The sequence below is a fragment of the Aspergillus fijiensis genome (assembly GCF_003184825.1).
Source record: "Aspergillus fijiensis CBS 313.89 unplaced genomic scaffold BO72scaffold_17, whole genome shotgun sequence".
Taxonomy (NCBI): domain Eukaryota; kingdom Fungi; phylum Ascomycota; class Eurotiomycetes; order Eurotiales; family Aspergillaceae; genus Aspergillus; species Aspergillus fijiensis.
Window position 1 is genome coordinate 273,941 of NW_024468993.1, and position 22,322 is coordinate 296,262.

Below are 22,322 nucleotides of genomic sequence, written 5' to 3' on the forward strand. Positions count from 1 at the left end.
AGCTCTCCTCCTATCGGAGACGGAAGAAGATGGCGGAAGTGCCGCTTCCATGGGAGCTCCCTCTTTTTGTCGCAGCAGCAGGCGGAGAGACGGCCAAAATCACAAGGCTGTTGCAGGAAGAAGGTCAGGATGTGAACTTTCGCCATGAGGCATCTGGCCGAACCGCATTGTTCTGGGCTGCGGAGAACAATTACTGGGATGCGGTCAAGCTGCTCATCCACCGAAACGCCGACGTCAATGTCCGTGATAATCAGGGTCGAACACCCCTGGCCCAGGCAGCAGAGCATGGACACGCAGGTGTCATCAACGAATTGGTCTTGGCTGGCGCCGATATTGAATCGCGGGATGCGCTTAGTCTCACCCCACTAATGCTGGCGACGCAAGGTGCCTCTGATCGTGCAGTTCGTGCTTTACTGGCAGCAGGAGCCGATCCGAATGTCCAGGATACCGAGGGCCTTGGTCGGACTCCTTTGTCATTAGCGGCGGAGCGAGGCTTTGAGAATGTTTGCAAGGCATTAATGGACGATGGCAATGCCGCGGTGGACCTGGCCGACACGTCGCGTCGGACTCCTCTATTGTGGGCCGCGATACACGGCCACGCCAAAACTATCGCCAATTTGCTACGACACAATGCCAACATAGAAGTGAAAGATGCGGTCCATGGTCGCACACCTCTTGCTTGGGCTGTTGAGAAAGGGCACGCGCCGGTGGTTGAGATGTTGAAGAGAAAACACGCATTCATCGATGAAGAGAGAAAGCGTGACAGGGCAGCCTTGCTCCGTGAGCCAAGCGCTGCCCCTGCTAGCAGGCCTGAGCCGCTGCAAACTCGGTCCCAAATCAGTGGACTCTCAGTTCCCGAGACGAGTGACCATCAAGACCGGGGTGATTTCCTAATTTGGGCGATCGAAAGCTCTCGTGAAGACGATGTAAAATCTCTGGTAAAGCAGGGCGCTAGCTTGAACGAGCAAGATGAAAATGGAATGACAGCACTCGCTATCGCTGCGTACAAGGGGCAGACAGACACGGTGAAACTCCTACTGGAAGAGAACGCCGACCCAGACCCTTTGGATGCCTTTGGTCGAACGCCTCTGTCGTGGGCTGCAGAAGAGGGACATTTCGACGTTGCAGAACTTCTCATTGAGAGAAAGGTTCGCATAGATCTAGGCGATGAGGTTGGAATGGCACCCATCTCATACGCAGCTTCTGGGGGACATGAATCCATCGTGTCTTTGCTTTTAGACGCCGGTGCATATCCAGATATGAAGGACGAAAATGGCCGGACGCCTATGTCGATTGCTGCAGCGGAGAGCTATGATTCCATTGTGGCGCTGCTGTTGGAGAGGGGCGCCTCGCCAAATGAAGGGGGCGACGAATCACCCTTGATCTTCGCTGTAGGCGACGACAATCTAGAATTGGCTGAACTGCTGCTCTCAAAAGGCGCGAATCCCTATTCGGATACGTATAGTATCACTGAGTATCCCCCTTTGGTTCTTGCAGCGGATTTTGGCAATGAAGCGATGCTCAAGCTGTTCTTGGAGTGCAATATTGGCTCCGCTGAAGTCAGGAAGGACCATGTCTGGAGAGCTTTGATTGAGTCTTCCCGGGAAGGCCATGTCGGAGTGGTACGCGCGTTGCTTGATGAACTTCCTTTCGACGGCATGGAAGGAGATGACATGGACACAGATCCGCTGTTTTATGCCGAGGGCGAGGAACATGATGAAATCATCCAGCTTTTGGAGCCTTACTATGAGAATCATAAGCCCGCGGTCGAATCAGATGAGTGAACACAAGTCGCCTTCTGCGTGGCTATACTTGGGTACGACAATTATGTATAAATGACAGAACATCTTGTTTGTGTGACTATGAAATGCATCTCTGCACTGGATAATTCCGTCAAAACTGGTATCGGCGTTGGTGGTGTAGATTGTTACTTCGTAGACAAGGGATGAGAGGGAAGCTTTTGAGAAGCAAATACTCCCACAACACATGAAAATTTAACTTCTAGATTGATTGGCGAAGGGCGTTTCCCTTTCATTTGACTCAAGGTTGGCAATGTCGATCCTTGGAGTCAGCATGTTTATGGTCAGAATGACCCGGGAGAGCGGTATAAGAGCCAGTATCAGCCGCAGAGGACGAAGCGATTGGGACATCTTTCGGTTTGGCACGCCAGCGTAAGTACCACGGGTAGTCAAAGAGGTCCCCCATGCGCTCCATGGGAACGCCTTTAGTCTCCGGCATCAATACACCAAGGATGATGAGTCCCGAAAAGCAAATGATGGACCAAAAGAGGTAAGCACCCCAAATATGCAAGGAGACAAACATATTCGGCGTGACCCGCACGACGGCAAACTGAAAGAACCAATGCAGCGTCATGCTCAGAGCGTAACAAACATTACGTATGCGGGTGGGGAAGATTTCCGCTCCGTAGAGATAGGGAACAGTGCAAAGGCCGATGGACCAGCCAATGGCATAGACAAAAACGGAGGCAATAGCAGCATTGGAGGCCGACTGATTGTGGCTCGAACCGGGTCGGAGACCCATGTAGATACCCATGTATACGTGGGCAACCAGTTGGAGGGTTAGCCCAGCCAAGGTGCAGCGGCGGCGACCCAGGTAATCAATCAAGCCCCAGGTAAAAGCCATGGTGAAGACAAGTTTGATGATTCCATAAATGCCAGAAGATATCAGAGAATTAGCATTCCCAGTGACGCCAGCATACTGGAAAATAGTGGCAATATAGTAGGTGATTCCGTTACCTCCGGTCCATTGCGCTATCGTTTGGATGATCATTAGAAGCCAGAATCGCTGGCGATAGTTGGGATTGATCTGAGATTCTTTGAATGCTTGCCAATGTGTGACCGATTTCAAATCTGCTGCCTTTTCTCGCACTTGAGCATTGATGGCATTAAATTCATCTTCCACACCAGGATCGGTGATATGCTTGCCACGAAGACGAGCCAAGACGATACGTCCTTCTTGATAGCGTCGCTTTGATATTAGGTAGCGGGGTGTTTCTGGAACCATGAAGGAGGCGAAAAAGGCGATACCAACAGGTATCAGCGGGATAGACTGCACTAATTGGTATTGCGTGCGGGTGGCAGCCATGTGCAATGTAGCGCCATAATTGATGAAGAAGCCTGTCGAGGTTCCAACGTTAGACCACGATTGGGCCAAAGGGAGGTAGAAAAGTTTGTCCTACCCATGGCTAGAATAAGTAGTAAAATGACCATGAAAGTACTCACGACCAAGCCTCTGGTCTTCGCAGGAGCTAAGCACGATTAGTTTTGTCCAGATTTGACATCTCAAGCGATCACCCACCAATTTCCGACAGGTACAACGGAGCGACCACTGTCAATGCGCCCGCTCCGAGACCACCCCATATTCTGGCGAAGAGCAACAGTCCATAAATCCCCGATGAGAAGATCTGAATAAACAGGCCCGATGCCCAGACCAGACAAGCCAAACGCCAGGCGGGCAATCGGCCGAGGCGGTCGTTCAAATCCAGAGAGAACAAGGCGCCAAAAGCTGCTCCTAGCACATTGAAAGACGTAATGTTGGCTTTGCGGTTGGCCAATCCAGCAGCATCATGTTCCCAGTGAGACCGTACCAGATTGTAGTCGTTTTGAAATGACTCGAGCTTGGTGCTGGCACTGAAGCCGCCCTCATCGTAGCCTGCAGCGCAGAGCACAAGCTATTAGTCGATGACGAGTTCAAACTGGGAAAGAGCAATTGGCGAACGATACCTTTGGGAATGCTTCCACATGCGACGATGAGAATGACCAAGGCGTAGAAAGGATTAGTAGTCCACCGCGACCAGTCGAGGGGCGCCCATCCCATAATGGCGCCAGGCGACGTCAACGCGTGGAGACGGGCTACCAGCCCAGGACAATTGAGGATATAATGATGAAAACAAGATATTAAGGCCGATCAAGGAAAATCTGGGGAAAGCTCCAGTCGCTGAGAGTGGAACACTTGGCCAGGGTCACGCTATGAATGACCACAATTTAGGCGACGAGATTAGAGTGGACGAGGAGCCGAGATGAGGTCGAGAGGGGGAAGAAATTATCCACTCCGCGCGGGGCGTGACTTTCTGCCTCTCGGTCAACTTCCGCCTTCTTCCTTCTCTCTCCTTCCTCTCCGATGCTCTTGTACCACTTTCTCTGCATCTCATCTGCACCCTTTTGTGACTTGTCTGCGCTCAGTACATCATGATTTGACCACAAAGTCCTTTTGAGTTCCACTTATTTCGTGACTTACTACGAATCATAGGAGGCATAAGAACCCCCAAATGTTTCTGAGTAATATCCGGGAAAACACCCGGCGGCTCGCACCGCCAGCACCCACCGGCAGGTGCCACTTCTTCCAGGAGCTGTTCGGGAACAACTTAGTCCAACAGCAATTCAATGATTCAAGGCCTGTCACGGACCTCCTTCGGATACACGGAATGCAATCATTGGCCTTTTTTTCATACCAGATCTCTTTTTCTATCTAGCTCGCGGTCAAAGTCCGACCTGGGTTCCCACAATCACTGAAGAGTGAGAATACATACTATTGGGATCAGCCCTGTCCTAGTGGGTCGCGAACTCCGGCAGTCCGGCTATATATTTCGCTTTGGTTCTCTTGCTCTTGGCCTGTAACTATTGCCTAGGCCGAGCTAGGCCCGTCCCCAGTATTTTATAAAACCATCGGCAAGCCGATGCGGAGTCTACCGTGATCCCTTACGTATCCACAATTATTGTCGCCGAACGGGGGATTTCCTTGCCGGCTCGCGGTTTCAGGGTTTTCAAGTCAATCATGTCTCGATACTCGTGCTTTATAAAGGGATTAGTGGGTAGGCTGCAAGACACGACTTTCGTGAGTTCATTCTGTCCCGAGTTGAACCTCATGTCCTGTTGACAGCTTTCCCTCATTCTTCGCATCACGTAACATGACTTTGCTCTCTATGACCAAAGTGCTCACAGACTTCAAGGCCAGGGCTGGTCTCTTCGGCAACCCCCGAGTTCTACTTAGCACAACATTGCTCAAAGGAGACAAGAGCAGTTATCACCACAGAGATATACGCAGAGCCACTACACGGGCCTCCCCAATCAAGCATCGCATACCTTCAGGAACATGGGACTCGCACATGCACGTCGTTGACCCGCAGCGCTTCCCTGTCTCCCCCACCGCGGTGTACACGCCTTCAAAGCATACGATCGAAGAGGCCATGGCATTCGAATCTTCTTTGGGGATAGGAAAGATCATCCTAGTCCAGCCGTCAATATACGGAACGGACAATTCCTGTCTTTTGGAGGCACTCCGACACGTGGGGCCGTCTCGCGGGCGTGCGGTTGTGGTGATTGATCCGGCAACAATCGATTCCCAGACACTCGCAGATTGGCATTCAATAGGCGTACGGGGCGTGCGGGTGAACCTAAAATCAGTCGACACGGTGCTTGATGAACGTGACTTGGCAGAAGTGCTATTGCAACATGCGCAGGTCATCCGGTCCCTCGGATGGGTCATCCAAGTCTACGTCTCGCTAGACATGGTTCCGATGCTTGAGAAGATCGTCCCTCAGCTGGGCGTCAAGCTGTGCATTGATCATTTTGGAAGCCCCGATCTGACAAGAGCTGACAGCCCTCTGCAAGGTGCATCGCCATTCGATCCATACAGCCTGGCGGGGTTTTCGTCTTTGATATCTCTCCTTCAAGCGGGAGAGACATACGTCAAAATCTCCGCCCCGTACCGTCTCAGCAAGGATGGACAATACCGCGATCTGGAGGTAATGGCGCGAGAATTCCTGCGCGTGGCCCCGGAGCGAGTTCTCTATGCAACCGACTGGCCCCATACGCGCTTTGCTGGGATGGACATTGAGCCATTTACCGAAACGTGTCTGCGCTTGTGCGAAAGTGTGCCTGGACTGGCAGATCGAGTATTTCGGCGGAATGCCGAAGAGATGATGGGGGAGGACGCATGATACGCTGATACAACTCGACCTTACGATTCATGACTAGATTAGCATAATACCACATACCATTGATCACATGCAATAATGCTCACCGGTAACATCGACGGCAGAATCCGAAACAATCAGATCAAGAATTACCATGTATGGATTGTCATCTCGGCCAGGTTCCGGGCCGCGGTGTGACCAGTTGAGAGAATAACCTTTTTTTCCCGCCGGGAACAAGGAGGCAGATGAATTGTTCCCCGGGTAATCCGCGGCTATCCGAACGGTTTTAACGCTAATCCCCGTTGCCGTAGGGGCGCCTTCCAGCGACACTATTGCAATTTGCAGTGCAGTTCTCCTTAGTTTCGGGGAACTTCCGATCTGCGTTTTTCAACTATGGTTGAGTTCTGATTTCAACGCTTCAAGATAGATCATGCTTCCGGAAAACCTTCAGCCTTCAAGCACCTATGATCAAGATCTCTATTACGTTGCAACGATCATAATCTGTAGTGTTAACTTGTACGGGAGTTCCTCCAGCTGTACGATGGCCTATTGCGTCGAGAAAAACGTCTCTATTATCCAGATTGCAGAATGCGATGCGTCGAATTTGTACCCCTAATCATAATCTCCACGATCACAATTTCGCTGAGCGTGTAGAAGGCACCTGCACCCCAAACCCGTTCAACCCCACGGAGACCAGACAGTAATAGCCCACCAGGAAGACAAGTTCCTGCGCCCCTTCCACCCCAAGCTCCTTGACAGCCCTATCCCAGAGAGGGTCCGGCAGTGGCCCACCCGCAAGAAGCGAGCGAGTCACCTCCAAGGCGCATAACGCGTCCGAGTCTAGTTTGGGCGGGACTCGACTATCGAGAGTAGCCGCCACCGTGTCGATTCCTAGAAGCGGCGTAGCCAAGAGGGTGTGGGCATAGATCTCATAAGCAGCTCGATAGTGGGCGCCGACGGCCAGGATGGCGACTTCTCGCACGGGACGGGACAGATGGCCCGGCCGGACCAGGAGGGCTTGAGTGAGAGGTACCAGTGCCTTGCCTATAGTCGGATGGTGGATTAGGAAATTCCAGGGTCCGAGAAGGGCCCCTTCAGCTGTGTGGCTCACGACGGTGCTGAATTTGTCGCCGATGATCCGCTGAATCTCGTCATAGAGGGACTTCTGGGCTGGGGATAGGTCTTTGGGAGCAACAGGAGGAAGGCGGGTGGATGACATTTCGAGATTTGCTGGCAACGTATGGACACTAAAGAGCTCGTTGTAAGTGTCTGTGCGTGTCTGCGCGGAGGAAGGCTTTGCCTTCCCTAGTTGAAGCACAAGGCGTTTCTGAACAGTTATATCGCAGAGCACAAGATAGAAATACACATATACTGTCATCTTCGTCTATGATTGAAAGCGGTAGTATGGCATTGTGATATCCTTTGTAGGATTTGTCCCGCCACCCAGCCTAATTCCTGGATGAGATGAGGTGCTTGGCATTAAGGCCAATACGCCGTTAATATTATAATATTGAATGATACAAGTGAAGGCACGTTCTTCACCGGAATAGGATTCAAGCGCATACAGTGGTGCTGGTCTGCAGAACTCTGCCAGCGGCGTCAACGTAGTTGCAGAAGGTTTGTGGCGTCTGCCGGTTCAATAGATCTATAGAGTGATAGTATATGCAGCTGTACCGTGACGATTCGGGGTGGCGGGTTGGGTGAGAACCAAGGAAGACTATGACATACAGACTTAGAGGACAATGATCTGCAATGTTAAGTCAGTATGGCTGTCTTGGCGAGGATTACTGAGTATCTTCTTCCAGGTTGCTCAGAGTACTTTCCCGAAAAGGGTGCCTGCTTCAAGGACTGCCTGACCAGAGACATATATACATATGCTGTAAGGTGCGTGGTCTGAAAAGGCGTTCCGCTTGCCCTGGCCTGTGAGGCTTGGAGGCATTGATTCACTGCATAGAATAGATTGCAATACTTGACGGTACTATATAGCCTTTGGACGAACAAAAAAGAGCCCAAAGTACCATTTACTAATGCAATCTAGTCTAGGCAGTAATATGATAGGCAAAAGAATTCTGGTCCATGAAAATAGTTTCAACATGGGCTACTGGTGTGATCAAAGGCGCAGACGAACCCATATCTTCCTTGGAGCGGCAGATCAAAGTTTTGCCGCCATACTCTTACTTCCGGTTTCCGGTTCCGCTGCCCTCCATTTCTTGGCGGAGGCATCACAGCGCTCCTGTAAGACGGGATGCAGCTTCTTCCAGCCATCTTCTTCTCGACTGAGATCCACTGGGCTCCCGGACCGATGGTGGAAGAACACATGACTGCAATCTGTCTCTGAAACGACCGCATCTTGCGCACAGGACCAATTGACAATCCGAGAAAAGAACCGGTCCCGCCGAACTCCTTCAATCCGAATCCCAGTGATCAACTATTCGCTTTATTAGAGACAATTGAACGACCAAAGGCAAAAGCAAAGAGAGTAACAGCCATGGTTCAGTCATGATTGGACTAGGAGCATGAAGGACACACCAAATCAGGATACTTGACGGGTCTCCGTATTTTGGTTGAATATCGATTGGTGACCACTCCTACACCACGAGACCTAAAAAGGTCTTCAAATAGCCGGTCGCCAAGGACTTCTTCAAACGACTGAAAGAGGCGATAGACGCATGTGGTGGCGATGGAGGTGTACTGTGGAGCTTGAACATGGCCCCAGGGGTCCTGATCCGCGAAAAATGAAACTGGATGCGAGGACAGCGTGTCGTACTCATACCCCTGTTTTGCTAGAATCCGTAGGATGCGCTCGATCTTTCTGCGGTAAAACTCGCTGCCATCAGGGTGCTGGTATGAGGATGCGTCGAGGGCGGATTTGGGTCCCATTTTGCAAGGAACCCGATTCTTGAGGGACGTATAGTGCACTGTTGCCAGTGGTGCCTAGGAGTCAAAGATACAAGGCTGCTGTTTGTTAATGGATTACAAGAAGGTGACGGATTGATATGTTCGAGTATGCGGATTTATGAATATGTCAGAGACACCTGAAATTTTTAAGCGGCTTTGATGCGAATGCCTTCGAGCTTGAGGTTGTAGCCTAGCCTCCCATGCATTCTTATACCGAGTAATTGAGCTCCGACCGCTTGGAATAACGCAAGGGCACTATGAACCAATCAACAATATATCATCATCCTTCATCAAGGGAAGCAATAAAGCTCACTACCGGGCTTCCCGGGTGTCACTGCAGAAACAAGCCATTAAGTATGCCCTTTGATCAAGGTGGAAGATTCACATATATCAACTCCGAGTGACTTACCATATAATACAGCACAGTTGGCGTTTGATGGATAGACACATATACAATATTCAGTTGAAATGCGTCAGGAGCGATACCTACTCAGACAATGCCAAGAAATAGGCAGAGCCATAACTTACTCATGTTTGAAAAGCCCATCAAAGGCCGCTTTTGTAGAGCTGCCTGGGATCTTAGATGGGTATCACCTGTGTGAGTTCTTTTGATATTTGTGGGAATCCACATACATCTCTTCTTGATTGTGTCCATTCTCTCCCAATGCGCCAGTCAGTTTCGCGCAAAGGGTGCGGCTCCAATAGGATGAAGCGATCCAGAAAAAAGGTTCGAATAATGCTATCAAAACCGTCCGTTTCGAGTTCTGAGTCGGCGGTGTTTCTTCCATCGTACACCGCGGCTTAGTAGGATGCCGTGATGCTACCCTGAAATTAGATGCATAATTGCTGTGAGGGTTCTCGCTGATGAATATGGTAACAGAGTGCTCATCTGGTTGCGCAAGAGCGATATTGCCATGGACTGACGATTTCGTGCCTCAATGCTAATTCGCAAGTATAATGTGCTCAGCTTCTACTTGCCTCATTTGCATCACTCTAGCTCTCGCAATGATACAACGGGGACGAGAGCGATACATACATAGGATGACCTTGACTTATCCTTTTCACCTACGTATCCACGAATCGAAACGGTGAGACTTAGCAGGATGCATATTTGGTACTAAGTATGAGCAATTTAACGCTAGCTATATGGGGACGCTGTGGGGTTGAAGACTCATGAAAACCTCGCCATCGTGCAAGGGTAGCGCCCAACAGGGTAGGGGCACGGGGGGGGAGGGCAACTGGGACTGATCTTCTGCTGAGGTCAAGTTTTGCTGGTGAAGATTATCTTCAGAAGGGGGCAACATCAAGTCCCCCTTTGACAAGCGCACCTCTGAAAGCACAATCTCAAGCTGCGAGACGATCTCGTCCCTACTCCAGCTCTTGACAGAAGCGCCAAATCTTAGCTCCCCTAATCTCCCGAGGTGTGCATTGCAAATATTGGACCATGCCATTGACTTAGCCCACATCAATAGACCCACCCCGAGATCGCTTGGGATTGGAGGTTGGCTGGCTCTAAACACTAGACGCAAGGGGAAGCAGGCGGGCGAGCACCAGCAGTCCGCCGAGTGTTTAGTGCCGGTAGTCATCGTACCCTCTGGAACTTGGTCGGATTCCAGGAGTGGGTTTGTTTCCTCCAATGCGACGTCAGAGGCTGAGTCAGTGGATCCAGCGGTGCTGTTTCCAGAGAGCGATCCAGATCGGTAGACGCGGCACCTTCGAGCCCTAGGGTCTCGATCTATGTGACAGGCATGAGTAAAGGAGGGTCCTCGGTTCACTTCTCAGGAGGTGTACGTACCCAGGGGTAGACGCCTACGAGCCAGAGTCACAGAGGGTAGACTCCTAAGCACGCGCTCTACATCGCTCGGCATCAGGGTGCAGCCTTGCCGAGACCGGCGCGGTCGTTGGTGAATGCTTTTCTTCAGAAGGCTCACCGCTTCGTCTGTGGACTGCAAAGATTGACTGAGAGTGGCTAGGAGGCTAAGAAGGTGCTTACTCCAGGAGGTCGGAGCCATGTGCGCGGGTATCACCTGGTGTATAGGTGATTTCCACTGGTCCATGATGATGCGCATGTTGATGGCTTTCGCTCGATCTGATCGTTTGAAGCGCTGGAGGATGGGTAGAATTGTCTCGCGATAGCTGATCAACTGCCGGTATTGCTCAAGGGACTCATACTTGAAGGTCCAAAGATCATTCCGTAGCATGTGTTCCCAGCCGACATGGATAATCTCTGCCAGCCGTTCATCGGCGACAATGCCCGCGTTAAACACCTCGGTCAAAATCTCAAGTTGACAGAGTTCAGGCTGTCCCTCGAGCTCTTCGGCGAGAAGATCTCTAGCATCAACGGTAGATCTGGCACACAGTGACTTTCTAATGTGTTCCATGTTGCTTGCGCGACACTGGATTTCCAAGTGCTCGTGTCGTGTGTGAAGCTGGTGCAAGTCATTTTATTGTAACCATTCCAGAGCCCGCCCTACGACTGAGTATCTATGATACTAGGTGTCCGCGTTGAGAACAAGATAAATCCAGAAAGCAAGGGTGCAGGCAGGACCATCACACCCAACCTTGATTTTATAATGAAGACTTTTGTTTGATGCATTCTTCAGTATCTTTGCAGTATCTTGCAGTTAAAGAAGCATCCCATGGTTCCTCAATTCTGCCCGCTCACCAACCATATCATTTCATATCTTAACTACAGCATTTAATTTCCACAAAGGCGCTGCTCATGCAGCAAGCCAGGTTATGTGATAGGGCCGTCTTCGTCGCAGAGAATGACGCCTATGTCGATGTCGATGCTATAGTCAGACCTACGATAAAGAAAGAGAAATCACTCAACTTCCAGGTTACATCATTGACAGCCTTGGTGTATGCACTTATGACAATCTTGTGAAGTAATTCCCCAGTCTTCAGGCCGCCTTGTCGACTTCTAGAGCTTTGGGAATGTCACGATTCGCAAGCAACTCTTGTAACTGACAGTCTGTTCCCCAATTACATTTGCTTATGAAACATAATCTGATGCCGCTCACTTGTGGTCAAGAAAATCATCCTCTTCCATCGACCCCTTCAAGGGTGACGCGTACTCCGTGCAAAGCGGCGCGAGTAAATCATGTATTTCGCGCTTCTTTCCCAAATAGTGGCATGCGGCCTATGATGCTATGGTGGGCACAATTGACTACCGAACTGAGTAACCTAGAGAGGAGAAGCCTATAGTCAGCCTTGCCCTCGATCTCATGCTACTGAAGCTACACAAAAATAGCGGTTATAATCAACAAACCACCAGCTCTCGCTCAGGAGACTTCGGTCACCTGAATTGCAGTCTCCTTACTCAAAACGTCAGGAGTCGTAGAAGTCGAATTTCTGTTTTCTTCAAACTATCCTTATGATTCTACTTGAGAGGCGAAAATACCAACTTCTTCAAATGTCAAGACTCTACCGTCAGCAGCTTATGCTGGCAGCTTAAGCCGACGACGATAATGACGGAGCATAGGATTGGATACGGCTTTAGGACAATATACTCAGACTCTTCATAGCAACTCAAATGACTCGACTCAGAAATATTGAAGTGTCAGAAGCAAACAAGATGAATAAGTGAATCCGTTAAGTGAATCCACACGTCGGACATGACAAATATGTTTCGCTGCGAGTGGAACCCTATCGAAGAAGTATCTGACTACAGTGGTGTTGATATTTGCAGGTGCTCGATCTCATCAGAGACCAGAATCCAGAGGTCTTTGACTCCAAGCCAGAAAAGTCCACCGGGGCCAGGCCAGCTCAGCAGCCATTGCAGCCTCAAGAGCATCCCAAGTCCGCGTCAAAAGAGTATCAGATACATAGTACCCGCCACATGAGCATCTAAACCCAGACAGGATGGAGTGAATAGTTTGGTGAGCAGTCTGGGCTCAAGAGACTGTGCATCGTCTCCTGGTACATGCTGTCTTTTTTTGCCTCCAAGAATGTACGAGAGCCTGTGGTGGCTTTCCGCTACAATAGCACACGAAAAGCAGATCAAATGTGTCGGTGTTCCCGAGTGATTCGGCCATGTGATCCAAAGGCATTACCAGGCTTGTTCACTCACGGAGAACCCAGCTAATTCAACCACCTTCCAGATTACCCATTTGACCATTCCAGTGGCGCCACACCTTGTAGCCCCTTCATCCAGAAAGCTGAGGGACGCCCGCTAGCTTCTGATAGAGTCTGTCAAAGGCTCCTCTCCATGGTTCCATCCAACGGACCAGAGGAGCGATGAAGCAGAGATAGCCACAGGCTATCTGGGTCGGGGGACGAGCCCGATTTTCGAGAAGCTTGCGAACCACTTTTTTCGCAAAGACTCCTCTGTCGATTGCCTTCTTGATGAAATGCTGATATGAGGATGACAGAGGTGTAGCTCCCACCTGGTTTGATTCAGTTGTTGCCAGCAGAGGGGTTGATATAAAACCACTGCGAAGGTAGACAACCCGAATCCCCAATGGCGCAAGTTCGTGGCGAAGGATATCGTTCAAAGCCGCCAGCGCAGCTTTCGAGGCGGAATAAACACCAAAGCCCAACAAGGGCAAATCTGCAGTTATGGATCCGTGATTAACCACAATTCCCTTGGAGGCCCGCAGTTGTGGAAGAAAAGCGTTTGTCATTGTGATTGCTGAGAATGCGTTGGTCCGGAAACACATTTCCACTTCTTCGATAGTAGCCTCTCTCAATCGACCGCTTGGTAAACATCCCGCATTGTTGATGAGTACATCGAGAGCTGTTATAGAGTCTGAGAGTGCTTTGATGGATTTTGACGAAGTAACGTCCAGGTTGAAAGTATGTGCGCCCATAGTTTGCAGCTCTTTGAGACGAGCTACATCGCGAGAAGTCACGTAGATATCGTGCCCCTCACTCAAAAGTTGCCGGGCCATGGCATCACCCGCCGAGCCTGGTGACGCTCCAGTAATCAGACACTTCAAAGAATGCTGCGTGTTCATGATCTCAGTTGCAGAGTTGCAGAAACCGTAGAGGAAGAAGAGAGTAACAATGAAAAGTCCCAAATATCGTCGTGCTAGGACCAAGAACTCGTTTATGTACGTACCTATACAAATGATTCTACTTTTGTTCGAAGCCTTGGCCAATCGACAGCGACTATAGTAGTCGGCCTCGGTAATGATGCCAAGCCCAGAATCAACGGTCAAAGCCAGGAAATGGATGGCGTATCCCTTGCATTTCAGCGCTCCATGAGAGATCGAAGGCTCTTCAAGACACTCTAGGGACTGAGGGGAAGCTCCGGGAGTCAAATCCTGCTTGGCCTGCATTTGAGTGACACCAATCACACATGGACGCTACTGCATTGGCCTGTTTGGTTCTCCAGCCTAAGCTTGGGGGAGTGCGGAGCCCGCAGAGAAAGGCTCAGCCTGGAATCAAGGATGGCGGGACCGGCGGTTTTCTTTACTGAGTATGGACTTGCACAGCTCAAACTGCGGAATCGCAACTCGACAATCGAAGAAGCATATTCTCATCCATGACGTCAGATAGTTCCCATTACTTTTTTCTTTGAGAATTCAGCCCTAAGTAAGAAAAGTATACTGAGTATCACAAACAAGATGAGATGAAAACGGGAAGAAGCACCCCCCCGACTCGGAGCTCGTCACCTGTCATTCTTAGCATCTTCGAAGAAAAACCTGCGCTATACTCGGGTTACGATGTCTCACCAGGAATACCTCCACGAGCTGGATGCCCATGGCATGTTGCTGGTTCAAATATCTTACTATGTTCCATTTATCGAAGGATACGAGCTATCCTTCTTGCAAGACTGCTATGATGAATTGGTGGGAAAGTGGCCGATCCTACAGGGCTCCGTTGATATAAGAGTGAGTTGTTTGCCGAATTGGAAGTCTCCTTAACGGGGAAATCACTCATCGTTGAGGTTCTTTCCAGCGGCGAGAGATCAACCATCACACGAGCTCCAAGATTCCTGGGTTTCAACCTATCAATATTGAACAACGTGATCTTGGTATATACGACCCCGTGGACTCTGTGTGTTTCACACCATCCTTATTACGCCTCCTTTCCAAATCGATAGCGAGGAAGGTCACCTTAGGAAAGCTGAGGCCCCGAGTGTTTGTTGTCAGTGTGACCAGGCTAAAGGGGTGGTCTGTGATAGGATTCCATATTGACCATTCACTTTGCGATGGTGATGGTAGGCTCTGCTTGATTGTCTGATAGAGAACTGGGACGCTTTGCTAATGCATCCGGGGTGTTTCCGTTTCTCACAGGACTCAGCAAGATTATTCGTGCATACTGTGATATCATCCAAGGAAGAAAGCCTGGCCCCTTGAGGAGGAGACCAAGAAGCGTGCAGCTAGATCAGGAGAGGAGCCCGACAAGCCTCGAAGGGCCGAATGTCGACAATATTTGCCGTGGATCCACAATCGGAGATGTCGTGGGAGGATCAATGACCGCAGGATGGAGCCTCATCAAGGAGACATTCCGGGATTTCTTCGAGGAGCGGATGGACGGTCGAGTGCATGTGCCCGAGCAACTCGTTCGGAAATGGCAAGACGAGTGCATAGCTCAAGGCATTCGGGCGACTACACATGACACTCTTATAGCTTGGATAGCACGAATAGTAGGTTCTGCTGCCACGAGCACTCGCTCAGGTAAGTGAAGTGCGTTGACATCAACAATTCTGCAGGTATTATCAACTTCCCCGGCGCCGAAGTGGCGGCCATTCAACATTGTTATCCCGATCGGGTTTCACGCATTGCTCGACGATACAGCCCATGAGAACGTACTAGAGAATAGCTTCATACTCTCTTCCCTGACTTTGAACCCAGAAGATGGAAACCTCTCGATTGCAAGCATCGCCAAGCAAATCCGCACGATGATCGATGCTTCCAGGCAGATCGACAATCTGCAGTCCGCCATTGACAAACAGGCCAGACACCGCTTCTCTCTAACATACCCCTTGACCAAGGAAGTAGGTTCTCCAGATCCGTGGCTGTTATTGTCTTCCTGGGATGCGATCGCACCCGATGAGGTCGCGGCAGCAGCCTTCACAGCACCTGGCAAGACTCCGTTCATCTCATGTGACGAGCTGAAGGTTTTTCCAATGTGCGATCTCACAATCCGAAATCTGAAGAACACCCTATGCTCTTTCAAGTGTCCGTGCGGTGGGTACTGGCTCCACGGGCCCCTCCTGACCCACGCATGGGATGCCGCCCATGCAGCCGTTGCTGCCGAGATGTCTGGGATTTCGAATGTGGATGCTGGTTCTCGTCTTATCAAGTGCGAGCATGGGAAACAAAAGACTGTCATCAAAAGTCTGCTTTGAGAGCAAGAGGCACACGCGGGAGTTCAAAGTCATATCGTACCTGTTGAATGGGAAGGAAGACCTGGGAAACCGTTGCAGATCTGGAGACGAGGAGGGCACGACCACAGTCTTTCCTCCTTCTTCAGTCCCTCTCAACCTCCAGAAGCCTCACACATTTTATCCTGAAAAATGACCGACGCATGTCACGGGTCGATGCGCTACAACATCGTGTTGAACAAACTAACCTAAAGCTCTGGAGCATACACCAAAAAGATTCAGACTTCGCGCAGGACGGCATCTGAGTGGCGTGTGGGAGAAAAAGCGACGACCTTTGTTCCATTATTACGCTTCTTGCAAAACAATTTTCCCCTCTACACATCCATTTGGTGTCGACGTCGTGACCGAGGTGTGTGGAACTCGAGACGTAGACGGTATAAGCGATATTTATTGTTTTGTGAGTGATGAATGAAATACATAGATCTATACTATATCGAGTCTTGAGACATGCCATATCTAACACTCTAAACGCTCTATTTAGCTCTAAATTTGGGACGGAGGAACCGGGCTCTCCAATGTGCGAATCGCCCGGGTTAGTCGGTGTATAATCTCTATCACGTTAGTCTTGATGGCGTATGGCAGTTGCTGATGCTGATGCTGATGCTGATGCTGTTGATGCTATATGTGGGGTGAATGTGCTTTCGTGACGTCGTGGAAATGTCTGTCGCTGAATGGATTTGCCTGATCCACCACTTTTATTGGAAAGGGAAACGAGGACGGCGGAGATGGGAACTGAGTTTACAAGCTAAAGCTTCTCACTCCATCCCCAAACAGACCACCAACATCGCACCTCGAGGGCCCCACCATCGGCCGACTCCCAATCATCGTAGCCGACCTCCTCGCCCTCGTCGACAACCGCCAGTCCGAGCTGGCCCATCCGCTGCCGGAAGTCCTGCACCTGCGGGAGGTACGCGTCGCGCAGGGGCATCTCGACGACAACGCGGGCGTTGAGCCCGCGGCTAAGCCAGTGGGTGACCGTGTCGACGAGCCACTTGGGGTGGTTTGGCGAGTACAGCGGGTCGGCGGCTAGGATAAGATCGTACTGCTCGGCGGGCGTTGGGAGGGGCGTCGGTGGCACGGACCAGTCCAGCACGCCGGTGGTGACCGTTGCGCCGGTGCGGTTGAGTAGCTCAACATTGAGGGCGGCGTTGTGCGCGAGGTTGGGCACGATGGCGGGAAGGTCGGTGAGGTGGATGCTGGCGGAGGGACCGCGGAGGGCCGCAAAGGAGAGGCCAACAAGCCCCGTGCCGGCGCCGAGTTCGAGCGCGCGGAGAGTACGCTCCGGGTGGAGCTGCGGCGTGGTGGTGGTGGTGGGGACGAGTTGCGGGGGGGATTCGAGGAGGGAGTGCAGGCGGATGGAGAGGAGGTAGGATGACACCCAGGTTTTCATGCCCAGGTTGTCGCTGGTCAGGGATGGTTCATGCAAGGTGAGCGTGTATTCTTCGCCATGGGAGGTCGGGATCATGAAGACTCGCGACATGGCGGGCATTGCTATGTGATGAGTGTCAGATCGGATCCTCTATCGACCCAGCCAGCCCTCCCCGCCGGTGGTGATGATCACGGCTACGACAAGCTACATTCCATTCTACGTACCGGTTCGACCTGAGCGCTCGCTGAGTCTAGCCGCAGCGGCGTCCCAGACAGCCTCCCGAAGCTCCTCGGTGTCGAGCCATGCCAGGGGACTCGAGATGATCGAGGTCAGATAGCGGGTGATACCGGCCGGGTGGACGGTCTGCGCCTTCACCGCTTCAGGGGCTGTGAGACCAAAGCTTCGCGGCTTTGTTGTCAGAAGACTGAGAGCCTGGATGAGTTCAGTGCCTGAGGGCTTAGTATGGATCTGGGGAAGATCGAGCACTGCGACGGGCTTATCAGTTCATTATCGTTCCTATCTATCAGGGGCTAAACTGGAGGGGCAAACGCACCGTGGATAGGCTCATCGGGATCGGCGCTGATCATGATGTCGGTATGCGGAGGGACGGCTTGACTGTGCTGGATGCGATACAGGATGGTATAGAGGTTGGTGAAGCAGCCCTCTTTCTTATAAGCCCCAGATCTGTGGCGAAACGAGCGATGGGGATAGAAGATCTGGGCCTGCAAAAAAAAAGTCGAGATTACCCAAAGAGGAAAGGCTGGTGTGCGTTGTTCCGCGGATCGGATCCGCTCCGGCGGCGCAGTTGAACCTTCACATCCCGAGATAAGCAGATAACCACGTTTTCCTTCTGATCAAATACACACTCTCTGCAGACCGCCATCTAGACATGAAAGAAAACATGGAAAATTCGGTTGGTATCTAACCCCAAACGCCCAAGCACCAATGCTGCAAGATAAAAGACATTCACCCCCTCTGAATTCAACAGGCCGACTCAGCCCAGAGTCGATTTGAAACCCATGTACGCTTGCTCGATATCAAAGGACAGTTCTCTGGCCTGCTCCTCACTGAGTTCCTCGGTCGCTCGCATTTGATTCAATGTGATCAGCCACTGGATAATCTTGCCCCGGTTCTCAAAGTCCGCGTCTGTCACCTTGTTGACGGACTGGATCACTTCGGAGAGCAGAGGGTGCAATGCATCTTTCGAGACCATGTTCAATTTCAGCGCATCGAGGAAAGTTATGAAGTTCTCGGTGGCTGTCAGAATCAAGGTGCCAGAAGCGCCGCCTGGCGGACCTGTTGCTGCCGGGGCCATGTTCGCCGCGGGGGTACTATGAGTGGCTTGTTCCACTGTGGCGGGGAGCCCGATTCGTAGACGTTCGGTGGCACGGGGGCATTCCAACTAGAGATGCGCATAAACAATCAGCCATGAATATTAGAAAACGTTGAGGATATACTCACCCCCCATTTCCGCTTGAAAGTCTCGAGGTCGACGAATTCTCCGGCGACGATATCATCTCCCAAGCTAGACTTGTACTGCTTCAGTAGACGAGTGCAGGTCTCCGTGTACTCCGATTCCGTGACCACGTCTCTGATATACGCCTTCTCAAGACCATCCAAAGTGACGATGATACTGTAAATCTCCGCCAGGGATTCGTGAAGATCGCGCTCCGCCGAGCTAGATGCTAGCTTCACTTCCTGGCATTGCGTGATGTGACCAGTCAGCGAGCTACGATCCAACAAGCAGACCGTACGGCTCTAGCTTACCTCATCGAGGTTGATGGACGCAGCCAGCGCCGGGTTGGGCGTATAGCTGTAAGGCGTGGGAGCATACGACAAAGGCCGTTGCGCATACATGGTTGAAGAAGCGAGTATGCCTTGATTGATTGACAGACAAGTGATGCTCGAACTGGACCGGCCGGTGTCCCGCATGAGGGGAAACCAATGAACCCTCAAGGCGGTCACCCGATGAAAGTCGCTGCTCACCGCTCAATTCTGCCGCAACATGTATTTTTTTCCGTTCTCCAGATTTTTTCTCCCGACTCCCTGAGATTTCGCGGGATTCCTTCATCTCTTGAATTTCTTCCCCCCCAATTTTACACCTTTCTATCTCTCCGCGAAATCCTCGTGAAGGGAACATTCCGGCATCATGGCTGGAAGTCAGAAGAAGTCCACCAAGAAGTTCGAGAAAAACCATCTGAAGGATGTTCTCGAGCGTCGAAAGGCCACCGCCAAGATCAAGCAGCGCAACCACCTGAAGGAGAAGCGTAAGGCCGACAATGCGAAGCAACGCGCAGAGCGGGAGGACGATGCGGAGGAAGACACCGAGCAGGTCCAGAAGCAGAAGGACTTCGCGGAAATGAACGTCGACGATTTCTTCGCGGGCGGCTTCGACATCCCCGATTCGGCGGCCGAGTTGAGCAAGAAGGGTCGCAAGAAGGCCGTCACCCCCAAGATCGGCAAGCGCAAGCGCTCCGACGAACAGAAGGACGAGGAGGCGGCCTCTAGCGGTGCCGAGGAAGACGGCAGCGATGCCGAGGGCAGCGGCCCCGACGACTTCGAGGCGCACAAGGATCAGCTCGAGGCATTGAAGGAGAAGGATCCGGAATTCTACAAGTACCTGAAGGAGAACGATGCTGAGCTGCTCGACTTCGGTGATCACGGGGACCTTGCCGAGGTCGACCAGCTGAGCGAAGAGGAAGAGGAGGAGGAAGGTCCCGCGAAGAAAAAGAAGAAGGGCTCCAAGGCCAAGGCGGAGGTGGAGGAAGAAGCGGAGACGCAAGACAACACATTGACCCTCGAGATGGTCCAGAAGTGGCAGAAGTTGATGGAGGAGCAGCACTCGATCCGGGCGATGCGCCAGGCGGTCCTGGCCTTCCGCGCGGCGGCCTACGTCAGCGAGGGCAACGAAGAGCACAAGTACCAGATCTCCGACTCGAACGTCTACCACCAGGTGCTCGTCACGGCGCTTAACAACATCCCGCGGGTGCTCTCGCACCACCTGCCCGTCAAGGAGAGCGCCTCGGGCAAGGTGCGGATGTCGATGGACTCGAAGAAATTCAAGACGCTCACGCCGCTCATCAAGTCGCACACCTCGTCGGTGCACCAGCTGCTGACCAACCTGTCGGACGAACCGACCCTGAAGCTCACCCTCTCCTCGATCGAACCCATGCTCCCCTACCTCCTCCAGTTCCGCAAGCTCCTGAAAGTCCTGATCAAGACGATCGTCGGCATCTGGGCCGACGTGTCCACGACCGAGGCCACGCGGATCACGGCCTTCCTGATCCTCCGCCGGCTGATGGTCGTCGGCGACGCCGGACTCAAGGAGGCCGTCCTCAAGGCCTCATACGAGGGCGTCGTCAAGGGCAGCCGCAACACGACCGTGCACACGCTGGCCGGCGTGAACCTGATGAAGAACTCGGCCGCCGAGCTCTGGGGCATCGACCAGAACGTCTCGTACACAACAGGCTTCAGCTTCATCCGCCAACTCGCCATGCACCTGCGCAGCAGCATCACCAACACCTCCAAGGAGTCCTACAAGACGGTCTACAACTGGCAATACGTGCACTCCCTGGACTTCTGGTCGCGCGTGCTCGCACAGCACTGCGACGCCCTGGTCGAAGCGCAAGCCGGCAAACCCTCGGCCCTGCGCCCGCTCATCTACCCAGTGGTCCAGATCACCCTCGGCGCGATGCGCCTGATCCCGACAGCGCAATACTTCCCGCTCCGCTTCCAGCTGACCCGCGCCCTGCTGCGCCTTTCCCGCGCCACAGGCACCTACATCCCGCTCGCCTCCGCCCTCCTGGAGGTCCTCAACCTCGCCGAGATGCGCAAGCCCCCGAAGACGAGCACCCTGCGCCAGCTGGACTTCAGCACGGCGATCCGGGCGCCCAAGTCCTACCTGCGCACGCGCGTGTACCAGGACGGCGTCGGCGAGCAGGTCGCCGAGCTCCTCTCCGAGTTCTTTGTGCTGTGGACCAAGCACATCGCCTTCCCCGAGCTGAGCGTCCCCGTCGTCGTCGCCCTCAAGCGCTGGCTCAAGCAGGTCAGCGCCCGCTCCGGCGGCAACAAGAACACCAAGATCAACCAGATGATCCTGCTGCTCGTGCAAAAGGTCGAGGCCAACGCCCGCTGGATCGAGGAGAAGCGTCTCGCTGTCACTTATACCCCCCGCAACCGCGCCGAGGTCGAGTCCTTCCTCAAGGATGTCGACTGGGAGAGTTCCCCGCTCGGCGCCTTTGTTAAGTCCCAGCGCAAGCTGCGCGAGGAGAAGGCCGCGTTGCTGGAGCAGGGCCGGCTGGAGGAGGAGAAGCGGCGTGCGGAGGAGAAGGCGGAGGCCGCGAGGGATGTGATTATGGATGATGTTATTAGTGAGAATGATGAGAGTAGTGAGGATGATGACGACGAGGAGGAGGTGGAGGTGGATGGTGTGGATGCCTCTTCTGATGAGGAGGGTAGTGAGGAGGAGGAAGAGGAGGAAGAGGAAGAGGAAGAAGACGAGGATGAGTTGGAGTTCGAAGAAGAGGAGGATTAGATTTCATCCTCGAGTTTTTCTTTCTTAATGTTGGTGTTTGTTTATACCTTATACTCTATGTAGCTATCGGGAAACCCACTGCGTCCAATTTTTTATGTCAATATGAAAAGTTCAAGATCCATTTTTGCTACATCTCTACCAGTAGATTTTGTGCTACCACCAGAGGATAATAGCCAATGAGTAACTCGGAACGTAAATAACATTGAACTTTTATGACTATCGACATAGTCGGAAATCAGAAGAAACACAC

The 22,322-nt window shown here is 52.1% G+C and overlaps 10 protein-coding genes across 10 annotated transcripts; 3 read left to right on the plus strand and 7 right to left on the minus strand.

Moving 5' to 3' along the window:
- Positions 1-1,912: 1,912 nt before the first annotated feature.
- Positions 1,913-4,062, minus strand: BO72DRAFT_73869 (putative MFS quinate transporter). Its single transcript, XM_040950663.1, has 4 exons — positions 3,744-4,062; positions 3,319-3,672; positions 3,200-3,268; positions 1,913-3,137 (listed from the first exon to the last, which is right to left on the minus strand). Exons 1-4 carry the CDS (start codon positions 3,835-3,837, stop codon positions 2,041-2,043), a joined length of 1,614 nt encoding a protein of 537 aa, XP_040802439.1. The 5' UTR covers positions 3,838-4,062; the 3' UTR covers positions 1,913-2,040.
- An 804-nt stretch (positions 4,063-4,866) lies between these two features.
- On the plus strand, positions 4,867-6,142 carry BO72DRAFT_447104 (putative TIM barrel metal-dependent hydrolase). The gene is made up of 2 exons (XM_040944452.1): positions 4,867-5,978; positions 6,043-6,142. Exon 1 carries the CDS (start codon positions 4,928-4,930, stop codon positions 5,957-5,959), a length of 1,032 nt encoding a protein of 343 aa, XP_040802440.1. The 5' UTR covers positions 4,867-4,927; the 3' UTR covers positions 5,960-5,978; positions 6,043-6,142.
- Positions 6,143-6,566: 424 nt separating this feature from the next.
- BO72DRAFT_526826 (carboxymuconolactone decarboxylase family protein) lies at positions 6,567-7,346 on the minus strand (the record flags this gene model as incomplete). The annotated part of the gene is made up of 1 exon (XM_040950059.1): positions 6,567-7,346. Exon 1 carries the CDS (start codon positions 7,311-7,313, stop codon positions 6,567-6,569), a length of 747 nt encoding a protein of 248 aa, XP_040802441.1. The 5' UTR covers positions 7,314-7,346.
- A 741-nt stretch (positions 7,347-8,087) lies between these two features.
- BO72DRAFT_526827 (uncharacterized protein) lies at positions 8,088-8,815 on the minus strand (the record flags this gene model as incomplete). Its single annotated transcript, XM_040950060.1, has 2 exons — positions 8,088-8,363; positions 8,465-8,815. The coding sequence occupies 2 exons, from the start codon at positions 8,813-8,815 to the stop codon at positions 8,088-8,090; spliced, it is 627 nt and encodes a 208-aa protein (XP_040802442.1).
- Positions 8,816-9,768: 953 nt separating this feature from the next.
- On the minus strand, positions 9,769-11,214 carry BO72DRAFT_457888 (uncharacterized protein; the record flags this gene model as incomplete). Its single annotated transcript, XM_040946354.1, has 4 exons — positions 9,769-9,774; positions 9,870-9,950; positions 10,162-10,568; positions 10,629-11,214. 4 exons carry the CDS (start codon positions 11,212-11,214, stop codon positions 9,769-9,771), a joined length of 1,080 nt encoding a protein of 359 aa, XP_040802443.1.
- A 1,549-nt stretch (positions 11,215-12,763) lies between these two features.
- Positions 12,764-13,981, minus strand: BO72DRAFT_426865 (NAD(P)-binding protein). Its single transcript, XM_040942964.1, has 2 exons — positions 13,896-13,981; positions 12,764-13,779 (listed from the first exon to the last, which is right to left on the minus strand). Exon 2 carries the CDS (start codon positions 13,723-13,725, stop codon positions 12,982-12,984), a length of 744 nt encoding a protein of 247 aa, XP_040802444.1. The 5' UTR covers positions 13,726-13,779; positions 13,896-13,981; the 3' UTR covers positions 12,764-12,981.
- Positions 13,982-15,254: 1,273 nt separating this feature from the next.
- On the plus strand, positions 15,255-16,133 carry BO72DRAFT_495174 (uncharacterized protein; the record flags this gene model as incomplete). Its single annotated transcript, XM_040948523.1, has 2 exons — positions 15,255-15,428; positions 15,495-16,133. 2 exons carry the CDS (start codon positions 15,255-15,257, stop codon positions 16,131-16,133), a joined length of 813 nt encoding a protein of 270 aa, XP_040802445.1.
- Positions 16,134-16,914: 781 nt separating this feature from the next.
- On the minus strand, positions 16,915-18,439 carry BO72DRAFT_507246 (S-adenosylmethionine-dependent methyltransferase; the record flags this gene model as incomplete). The annotated part of the gene is made up of 3 exons (XM_040949253.1): positions 18,092-18,439; positions 17,763-18,023; positions 16,915-17,660 (listed from the first exon to the last, which is right to left on the minus strand). Exons 1-3 carry the CDS (start codon positions 18,123-18,125, stop codon positions 16,915-16,917), a joined length of 1,041 nt encoding a protein of 346 aa, XP_040802446.1. The 5' UTR covers positions 18,126-18,439.
- A 93-nt stretch (positions 18,440-18,532) lies between these two features.
- Positions 18,533-19,395, minus strand: BO72DRAFT_375462 (ESCRT-I subunit protein VPS28; the record flags this gene model as incomplete). Its single annotated transcript, XM_040941178.1, has 3 exons — positions 18,533-18,940; positions 19,000-19,236; positions 19,306-19,395. 3 exons carry the CDS (start codon positions 19,393-19,395, stop codon positions 18,533-18,535), a joined length of 735 nt encoding a protein of 244 aa, XP_040802447.1.
- A 119-nt stretch (positions 19,396-19,514) lies between these two features.
- Positions 19,515-22,192, plus strand: BO72DRAFT_447106 (mRNA-binding ribosome synthesis protein NOC2). The gene has a single exon (XM_040944453.1). It carries the CDS (start codon positions 19,688-19,690, stop codon positions 22,070-22,072), a length of 2,385 nt encoding a protein of 794 aa, XP_040802448.1. The 5' UTR covers positions 19,515-19,687; the 3' UTR covers positions 22,073-22,192.
- The last annotated feature ends 130 nt before the right edge of the window (positions 22,193-22,322 follow it).